Source organism: Aptenodytes forsteri, unplaced genomic scaffold (assembly GCF_000699145.1).
Source record: "Aptenodytes forsteri isolate BGI_AS27 unplaced genomic scaffold, ASM69914v1 Scaffold208, whole genome shotgun sequence".
In the NCBI taxonomy this organism is placed as follows: domain Eukaryota; kingdom Metazoa; phylum Chordata; class Aves; order Sphenisciformes; family Spheniscidae; genus Aptenodytes; species Aptenodytes forsteri.
The window spans coordinates 4037338-4048270 of NW_008794963.1; the positions used below are offsets into that span (position 1 = coordinate 4037338).

At 35.1% G+C, this 10933-nt stretch overlaps 1 protein-coding gene across 1 annotated transcript in view; it reads right to left on the bottom strand.

Moving 5' to 3' along the window:
* Window positions 1-10933, bottom strand: part of STK3 (serine/threonine kinase 3) — a 149616-nt gene that overhangs the window by 46074 nt on the left and 92609 nt on the right. Inside the window, exon 10 of the mRNA XM_009275516.1 lies at window positions 6581-6756. Coding sequence (XP_009273791.1) covers window positions 6581-6756 — 176 coding nt within the window. The remainder of the gene's footprint in view (window positions 1-6580; window positions 6757-10933) is intronic.

Genomic DNA, 10933 nt, shown 5'->3' on the forward strand with positions numbered 1-10933 from the left:
TTGATTCTGTTTACAGCCTAAACAATTGAGTTATATATAAGACCAAATTACTAGGCTTGACTTCCAATTATTTACTTCTATGCTAATAGGGGAAGGGACATATTCAAAGAGAAAGGTTCCTATATTCAATACCAGTTGGAGAAACACTCTGCTCAGGTAATGTATTCCCCCACACTCTGCAAGAAAAATAATTCTCCTTTTGTGGTCAGAATATACAAACAGGATTTAGTTATATCAGTCAGTATTTGACTGGCAGAGTTTTAAAAAAATGCGTAATAGTTTGATCCGTTCTCTTTGCCTAATGGCAAAAAAACCCACCAACCAATAATACATTTTTAGTTTACATGTCAGGCTGGCACAACCTCCCCTACTGTCTGTCTGAACAGCCTAACAAACCACGACCATGACCTGCAAACCATCCACAGTGGACTCCTAATACGAATCTCTCTCCCACTGAATTACCCCCACACCTTTCATTTTTTTAAATAACCACTCAACACACAAGAAGCTTCTGTACCGGCTGCCTATTATAAGAGGTACAGAAAACCTCCACTGCTGAGGTTCTTACTGTCCTCACAAAATGAGCTAAAGCATATTATATTCATTATATTCATTTTCCAGTCTCTCCTCTCTTAACCATCTCTGAACTGAAATTAATGAAATTCTGCACGCAGACTGCTGACACCAATAATACTTTTGTTAGCTATATGACATTGTAAATAATCTTCCGTTTCTCTCATATGCATACAGCCCATGCAAACTCAGAAACCTAAGTTTCGTATTTGCTTAGTTACGAAAACATTCTTCCTGTCAGCATCTGGAAATGCTTCATGATATTCAAGCAACTAATTAAAACCAAAGCAAAATGAATATATGTTAATACTTCATTTAAAATTTTCAAGTGACTTAGAAGAGAATCTCAAATGGTTGAAAATAGATGAAATACATTCATTCCCATTAATTAGAAAGAAGACTGTACCAAACAAACTCATCTGCTGCTTAAATAACATCAGAGTAATCCCAGCCAAAGTTTTGGACAAAGAAGTATTTCTAATGAAGCTAACTCAGCCTAGCTTTATTACTGAAGTTTTAATGAAATTCTATATGGCCTTCAGTCATTTATGGTATTTACTTTTTTACCGAATCAACTGTCACATTAGTTAACATTTATAAATGTATGAAGTGCTCTGCACTATAATAATAGTATCTGCAATACTATTATTTCACAAAAATTATATTCTAATGTATTTGTTCTGGTTGAAACTCAGATAAATATTCTGCCTAGGGTAACAGATGGCTTTTTAAATTTTTGTGCTATTCCAGAATCTTTAAGTCACCCAAAATGCATCTACTTAACCATGATACTGCAGTTACTGCAAAACATGATCTACATGTTCACTGTTTAATATTTAACAATCTGGACACCATTCCTGTTTGGAAATAATTCTACTAAAGACAGAAATCATTACCCTAGCATTGCTATAATAAGTAGATTTGCCTTTTTACTTTTTATCATCTCATAACAAAAAGTAAATTACTCATTTAAAATGAAATAACATATTCAATCAGTGCAAATGAAGTTTAGCAACTCATTCTGAGTAATGTTAATTCACAGGTTATCATCAATTAGATATCACTTCACTGTAGTTCATGTAAATCCTTTGTTGACCTTGTGTCCCACACTAACACACATTACTAAGGGGTAGAAGGATTTACAGAGCAATTTTATATCTTAATGAGATGTAAAATGTCATAATACAGTAAAAATGTAAGCAGCAGGTTATTTAACAACATCTACACATAGCACATTAATCTAACAAGCCAAGATTTACCTGGTTTTCCCCACATGATAAAAATTTCGAGCACTTCTTGCTTATTAAAAGTTCACTATCTTCTACAATGCCCATAAATAATATGCCATTCTACAATGCCCATGATAAATGCTACACAAAATATCATAAAATCTTCAGCTGTGAAAGACAAAAAGAAATTTGAGCAAGCTGCTTCAACACCACCTTGCAGTTATACTGCTCATTTAATACACAGCTCTCTCAAGCCTGTACATATCTCATGGAAAACATTCCCCATGGAAAGAACAAAGCTATTACAATAGCAACATGGTCATACGAATACATAATATCCATAAAAAACAACTGTTCTTAAAAGGACTGGTCACTTAGATGGTCAAAACAAACACATCATTTGCTCTAATTGGAAACTCTGATCCAAACTGCTGACTTGTGAGCTAAGACTGAAAGTTGGCCCATTAAACAGTTAAGCTTTATTATGAAAAGCTGCTTATACCATGCATCATTAACATTTCTATGAATATCATACCCGTACACTATATAGCTTTACCACATCTTTACTTATTCAAAGATACTATGCCGCTTTTCCTCACAATGAGTAGTATCTTGTTGATTAGACCTCTGGCACCAAGGTTTGCTGTGAATAAAACATCACTTAACCCCAAGTAAAACTGACAGAATTAGGGCTAAAAATATTGCTTTAATGTGCCATCTGCTGCATGCCCCTTAAAAATAATGTAAATGTGTAAAAGAATTGCCTATAGTCTGATAGTATTCATTGAAAACAAAAATCCACTACGATCCTTGAGTGTGAAATACATATTAACAGTTTAATATAAAAGCTGAAGTTTGAATAAACACTAGTTTGTTTTTTCTAAGATTTATATCCAATCAGAGCTTCAAGACTTCCGTTTCAAAGGCTGAAGTGGAAAAAACCAAACCAAAACATTTACAAGTACTTCCCCAGAAATACGTTTCTCTAAGATTCACTGATATAAAAGACCCATACATATGGTTTTCAGAATTTATCATGAGACAACAAAAATAGACAACAAAATAATTGAAAACAAAGATCAAAAAAAGCAACCCTATACAAATTCCTAGTCACAGAAAAAACAGATGTTCAAAATGTTTGGGGTTGTTTGGTTTTTTTTAAAAAGCAAAAAGAAATGTAGTATAAAAACCCCAAACACCTCTTACGCATGGAAAACAGCACCTTAGTCCTGAAGCATACGTAACAGGGTAAATTTGGAATAATGTAATATTCAAGGTGACTATACAGTACCAGAATTAAGTCTAGTTAGAAGTTATTCGCAATATACCTGATTCAATACAATGCAAAACTGCAGTGGCAATTTTTTCTCATCAACTCATGGAACATTACATCAATAACCAGCACAGATTGATCACGGAACTGAAGGCCCGCAGGACCAACAGTCAGAGATGGATCTCAAATTCCCGTATGGCATTAGTGAAAAAGAAATAAGATCAGCTTTTGAATTTGAAAACAGATGTACTTCAACAATGAAAAACAAAGCATAAATATGTAATTACAGAAGAAAAAATGCTGCTAAAATTACTTTTTTTTTTTAAATCTCAGATTGATGACCAAAGCATCTCATTTTCTTGGAAAAGTCTTCTCCATCTATTTTCACTGGCAAGGAGTTTTTAAAACATTTACGTCAGGGCAGAAAACTATGCCCACACAAGAACTTTCAAACCAGACTTAGTGCTAAGTTCATTTTGCGTTATTTTATACATTCATTTATGCACCTTATGAGAAAAGTTTCCTGTATCATTTATTAGCATTATCTAAAAACAGTAGCAAGTGTGTAAGACTAACTGCTATATCTGCATACATGTATATGCATAGTTAAACAAATTAAATAACTATGAATTGTTTTATAAAACAGTAAAATATACTAGGAATAGGATAAAATATCACTGCGACCTAAAGCAAATACACCATTTGGCCACAAGAATTAGCTTCCTATTCTGCAGGTCTCACCTTATACATAGAAATAAGCAAACTGATTAGTTGCAGGGATTTATAAGGATTGTTTCTTCCTCCTGTTCCCTTCTCCCTCCCACCTCAGTGGCACTTCTGCTTCTCTAGCTTATGCTGTAACAGACACATACACTAATAAACTTGTAAGTCTTTCCATTCGATACACTTGAATATCTCTTCTTCGCATGGCACTGTCATTCTGCCCTGGCTCACAAGTAAAACACTTGTTGGCTGCCAGCACTGGCATGCTATGTACAGCTTACAAGGGTATATGGGTAAATAAGAACAATGGTATCATTCAGCAAATGAGTTTGGTGACCTCCAACTTACAGAGCATCCCTCCTCTTCTACATAGAAAGTTGGAGTACTATTAGAGTATTCTAGCATTAAGTTAGATTTTGATCACTTATATTTTAGTGCTAGTGTATCAATCCCTTTTTTTAGATAAAATTATGACTGTCAGCATTTACTGTTAGGATGCCTTTCTAGATCCCATTAAGGCTAATTCCAAACAAAATAGAATGGAATTATTTAGTGCAAAAAGTTTCCATTATTTATCCCTTTCATCAATCATTTAAAGACTTCATGGCAGCAACTGAAAACATTCATGTTGATCTTACAAAGAGCAGACAATACATTATGCATGCTGCCCACTGATTTATCCTTTCAGAAAGTCTCCTGCAGGCCACTTACCAATACTGACACTCGCTAAAATATAAAGAGAAGTGTTTCTAGAATATATAAATAAATAATAATTGCCTATGGTTCAAACCAGCAGACTGTTAAAACCAATATCCTGTGTGACATTAGCTGGTACCAGACACTTCAGAGAAATGTATTCTTGAGTGGACTGCTCTGAAGCAGTACATCCATTATTGAAGAGTCTTCCTAAACTCTTTCTTAGGCTGGCTTATCTATGGCAGTATTTGGCTTTTGTCATGCTTAAAACAAAATCTGCTCCAGTGCCCCCCCAACTACATACACTGCCTATACAAATAGCTATTAAATCCTATTTGGTCTTCAATTAGAATCATTTTGTAGCAACAAGCCTTACAACACCGCCTTTTTAGGAAGTCAAGGACAAACTGCACTTCACGTACCTTCCATGAGACACTGGCACAGACTGCCCAAACAAGTTGTGGATACCCCATCATTGGAAGTGTTCAAGGTCAGGCTGGACAGGGCTTTGAGCAACTAGTGAAAGATGTCCCTGCCCATGGGGGATGTTGGACTAGATGACGTTTAAAGGTCCCTTCCAACCCAAACCATTCTATGATTCTGAAGTCGACTTGCCAGTCTAAGACCACTAGCAAGGTTTGCCTACAACACAGAGAGCAGTAAGTTTCTGAACATTAGAACCCCTCAGGTTTGGTTCTAGGACAAATTCCTATTTCAAGAAGGCAACTTCAAATGTACAAGCAACGTCAACAAGTTCCACAGGATTATCCATGTGCAAATTATTCATGAATAAGCACTTACAGAATCAAGATCTTAGCATTTACAAGAAGAATCATTTTTGCTTGCATTTCTTAACAAGTAATAGAAAAGATAGGATGAATTTTAAATTGTTCTAAGGGCAATTTTATTGCCACGATAAACACCCCACTTAAATAACGGCCAGTTATTTTCCAATGAACAGTGCAAATAATTATTTTGTTAGTCAATTATCAGGTTGATAACTATTGCATTTTATGGTCAAAGAAAAAAAAAAACCACCAAAACCCTAAAAAACCGCCACCCAAACCAAAATCCAACTTAATCAAAACTCTCCAGCAGCAACAGCTTGTACTGTGCTATTTAACTGGCTTTACTCCAGTAGCTTAAATTTAAGAGTCAGCTTTATAGAGAAATGCAGTAAGAGAAAACTGGGAAAAAAATCCCACACCTACAGCTGTCACCTAAAATTAAACACAACATTTTTCTCCAAATCCCAAGTGTACTTTAAAAAAGGTGGCATGTGATCATATTTAGCTACTGCACTGCAGTTAAGAACATGTTTAATCTACAACAGATAAACTAAATTCTTTCATTCAAACGAGTTAAAAAAAATTAACAAAGGTGAAAACCAGGTATAATTACCTACAAGTCTCGAAACAGTAATTATTTATTTCACTTTAAGAGCAACCTATAACTTAGGAACATTTTCTTTTTGCCCCTGTTATAATTTGCAACATAGGCAAAAAGAATCAACTACACATATTTTGGAGGGGGAAAAACCCCACCCTAAAATAGACAGATTGGTGTTAGATAGAATAATTCTATGTAGAGAGATGTGCGCTATTGGAATAGTACCAACAAGCCGGCTTGTGCAAAACAGTAGGTGATCTTAACCATCTCCAAGGAGATTGATTAAATGGCTCCAATCCAGTTTAAAATGCTTATCATTTTACTGAGATACTCAGCAAACATGACAACAATATTCCATGCCTGTAGCATTTTTTTTTTTTTTTTAATAGAACTGGGTCAAATTTTAAAGTTGTTATAACACATAAATTATAAAGAACCAAAAATACTTTAAAAAAAGTTGTTACAAAGAAGTATATTCATAATATCACATACCACTCCTCGTTAAAAAGGTCCTGCATTAAGCAAATGTACTTATTTCAACAACCAAGATGAGGCATTAAGATTAGATAATTGGATGCTATTCTTGAAAGTTTACTTATTTTACTTGTATTAACATAGTTACAGAATGGGATTAACTATTTTTGGCACATATAAAATAAACAGTATGCAAGAAAGTAAACAATAAAAATGTACTTACGAAATCAAAGTCTCCATCTTGAGGGACTTTCCAGTTATCAGGGAAAACGTTTTTGGATATGTGGTAAGATTCATGCATGCTCTGATTACAGTTTTCAGGGCTTTTATTCTTAGAATCTTGTTTATCAAAGTAGTCCATGAAAGAAGGTCTTTGAACTTGCGGTGAAGTAGCATTTCCTTAGTTGAAAGAAAAAAGAAACAAAAGTTAGAACTATTTAAAAATTAAAGATTTACTGCGCTATAAAATAAACTCTATTTATTAATTTTCTTGGATTTTACAGAAACTAATACAGTCATCTGCATGTGGTGCAAGCCTCCATTTGTCCCCTGAGGATCTTTGGCATAAAAGCTCATAGCCGAAGAATGATATTTTTGTAGCAAGATACAATGTGGAGAAATGTTCAAGACATTTCAGAGTTGCACACACAAATAATATTAGAAGTTACTTCATGCGATATCTATTTGTTGTTATAGAGACTGAATAACACTAGGTGCTAAGCATCCCTTTGGGTGCTGAATGCCCCTAACTTCAAGGTCTGGTCCACAGGCACTTGTAGGAAAGCAACAGAGTTCCCTCAGTTCCACCAAAGGTGCGATTTAAAAACTATTTAGAAAAAGAGCTTGCAAAAAACAACCGCACAAACTGTGTCTAGACACTGCTTAATTAAATTAATTGCCAATGAGGATTCTCAGCAAATTATGGGATCACACTCTACAGATGGCTGCAAAGCACCCTATCTCCATGGTGTGGAAACACTGGGGGATTTCTGTCATCATCTATGCAGCTGCAAAAGCTTTACGAAGCAGATTGAGATCAGCGTGAACTTCCGTTCTATTACCCTTTTCATTAAATTAAATGTAAAAAAATTTATCTACAACCCTAAATGACTGAAATTTGTTTTCATTTGTGGGATTTCAAAGCAAATTCATTACTAAATAGAACAATAAATAAAACATAAGAAATGCTTTAGTAGTTCTACATAACTGTCACCTCAGAGACTATATTCTGCATAGCATTGACTCATGAAACATGCACTTGCTTGCAGTGCAACAAATTCTACATAGAGAAATATGAAATACATTTCCACAAGTAAAGTATGAAACAGGATGAGAGATATAAAATAACCAAGCTGGAAAAAAGAAAAAAATAAAAAAAAAACAACAAACCAAAAAACAACCCACAGGTAGGACTATACTTTTTAATTAAGCATAATAAAATAATTAGGAATTTTTTTCTGAACTACTTGTTTTAACAAGTGAAAAGGTAAACCACTGGAAATATCTTTTGAGCTTGTGTTTAACATGATCACTAGGACTTGCTGATCTTCTTATCTGGCTTTACGTTTGTTTTTATTAATTCATTAAGTGGGGGTTTTTTCCCTCCTCTTTCACCTCTTATTTCATCATCTCTTCCCATTCCCTCTGTCTAAAGATTTTTTTAATTCATTCTAATTTTGCTGCACGATTAATAGCAGCCTATTTTTTCCATTAATGCTTATTTTCGTACTGCCATCTTTTTAGCATGTTGATTTACTTGTTCTTTTCTTTCTACTTTTTCTACATTATTCTGTTCTAGTAAGATTTCTTCTGGCTTTTTTAAAGTGTTCTTCTACTGTCTTGCTCTAGGCTTTACTACACTTGACTCCAGTTGCTTCTCTTCAACGCCACAATGACTCCTCCATTCAGTCTGGCATGTTTCCATACACACCTCCTCCTCCTCACATTTTTTTAACTGATTTTTCTCTTAGTTGTTGCCATGTTCTTTTCTAATATTCTTTTCTAATCCCAGATCATAGTTGTCTCTACTCACTGTCTTTTAATTAATGACAACCACAACCATATCAAAAACATTCAGTGAACTAAACTCCAGGTTGAATTTAATAGACCACATGGGAGATTCTGGAGAAGAGGTATCTGCTAAGTTTGCCCCACTAAACTCAAGATCACTTGAATGAGGTTTCTGGATCTCTTGAGTCTGGGAGTGAGGAAGTAAACAGCAGGGATGCCAAATAACTACAGAAATAAAACAACCACAACCATAACAAAAACATTCAGTGAACTAAACTCCAGGTTGAATTTAATAGACCACATGGGAGATTCTGGAGAAGAGGTATCTGCTAAGTTTGCCCCACTAAACTCAAGATCACTTGAATGAGGTTTCTGGATCTCTTGAGTCTGGGAGTGAGGAAGTAAACAGCAGGGATGCCAAATAACTACAGAAATAAGCACTAAAGGGCAAAAATGGAATAATCTAAACTTTAGCAAAGCATAAATTTAGAAAACAGATCCAAGAGAAGGTAGTTGTATGAAGTAGGTGAAATTAAAAACAGAAATACAATGCATTTTCTTAATACAAACTTTTTATTACTTGCTGATCGCTGCCCAAAAACCCTGAAACTATTTGTACCAAAGAGATAGGACACCACATTGCTGGCCTTTCACAACCAATTTCTTTCTTCTGCTGAGATGGTTGTACTTATGTTTCATCGTTGAAACATACTTATAAACAAGAAGATTACAGTGTCTCTGTTAGAAACTCTAAGTACCAAAATGTTGGCCCATTACAGGTAAGATAGTCTCCCTCCTTTCATGTAACAGAAAATACTAAAGGTTTTCCAAGCACTGCTCTTAAGTTTTAGAGCTATTTATAAATATCTTCCTTATATATGTAATAGAAGACTGCTTACATATATAAAACAAACCAACCCCTCCAAATTCCTTGCTATCAAATGCATATTAAGGAAAGTGGGTCAACAGGATGGAAATTACTCCTAAATGAGCAAAGCGCATTTATTTTACACTTGGAGGACTTGTTCTATTTGTTTTGATAAATAAGAATATAGAACTCACTTCTGATCCCAATTTAGTGTACAGTTAGTTAACCCATTTAAAAGAACAAGAGCTGCTTACCTTCACTGCAAATATAAAAACTCACACAAAAAAACAGAAGTATTATGCCTGCAAAACGATGGGACCAGAGGTGTTTCAAGGTTTGTTTATTCTTTCCCCAGTGCAAAAAAGTTTAAAGACCCTGTGAAGGCTCCTACCTCTTTTGGATTGACTTTACAAAACACTCAGACTCTTTATGCCAGAGTAAACTGATGTAGCTTGCACTTTTTTTTGCAAAAGGTAAGGTTATTAGAAGATCATTTTGGCCTGAAAGCACTTTTTCTAACTTTCATGAATAACAGAGTAACAGTATCTTGTTAACTGTCTTTCAAGAACCAAGAAATTTAGAAGTACAATACATAAAGATTCCTTTAAGGACAATTAATTCACTCAACTATCCAGTAAGTTACTTTTTACACAAGCTATATATTTGCCAAAAAAAATCTTGCACTGAAAACCTATTGTGCAACAGACTGTTCCATTCTAGAAGGATATGGATTTTCCAGTTCTTCTCATTTTTCTTTGCTCTTCAACAAGAGATGATCATGTCTAATAATGTTTGCCACAGTTTCAACATTTAAGAATATCAGCCTCTTTTATCATCCCTATACTTGCCCACTGCAGGACTTAAAGATGGCTTTGGGAAGAAAGCCACAATAAAAACAGCAGTCTGAGAAGTTGCTGGCAAGCCATGAGACCACAATGGACACCGAAAACATACGTTCTACCTCAGCAATACCCCTGATAGGAATACAGCCAATGGGGATGTCCTCAAATAGTCACATAAGAGGATTTCTTCCGAAAAGTATGCTAGATAAAATGAATGAGGCAATGACATAACACCAACTCTATTACATTGTTTCAAAAACATATCATAACTAAAATAAATAATTCTAAACACACATTTCAAAATAAGAAGGAACGTGCATTCTGTTCTAATGCATGTTTTAATCAAATTCAACTGATGTCATCTATAAAGAAAAACGCTTTTGTAGTGATGTATTTCCAACAGAAAAGTATTATATTAATATTAAATTGATTTTAAATCTGTTAAAGAGTTCTGTTGTTAGTTGTTAAATTTTTATACTCCATGTTGGGCTGAGCCACGTATACGTTCCCCCACGCTGGTCTGATTAACTCAGGGCCAGCTTGTTGGCAAAAAAACACTTTTGCCTTACTTTGTCAGGTGGAACCCATCTCTCCACAGCAGTCCCTGATCCTCAAAGAGGGCCCCATGGTCATAAAAGTCAAACCTCTGTCAACAACACTAGAGGCACAACCAAGTGTTGACCCATAAGATCCATCCACTCCTCCAAGGCTTTCCCTTCACCATCATGATCAAGAACACCCTCATAACCCTGGAGTTACTCTTGAGGTCTGTTGTGGCTTAACCTCAGCCGGCAACTAAGCACCACACAGCCGCTTGCTCACTTCCCCCCCAGGGGGGATGGGGGAGGGAATCGAA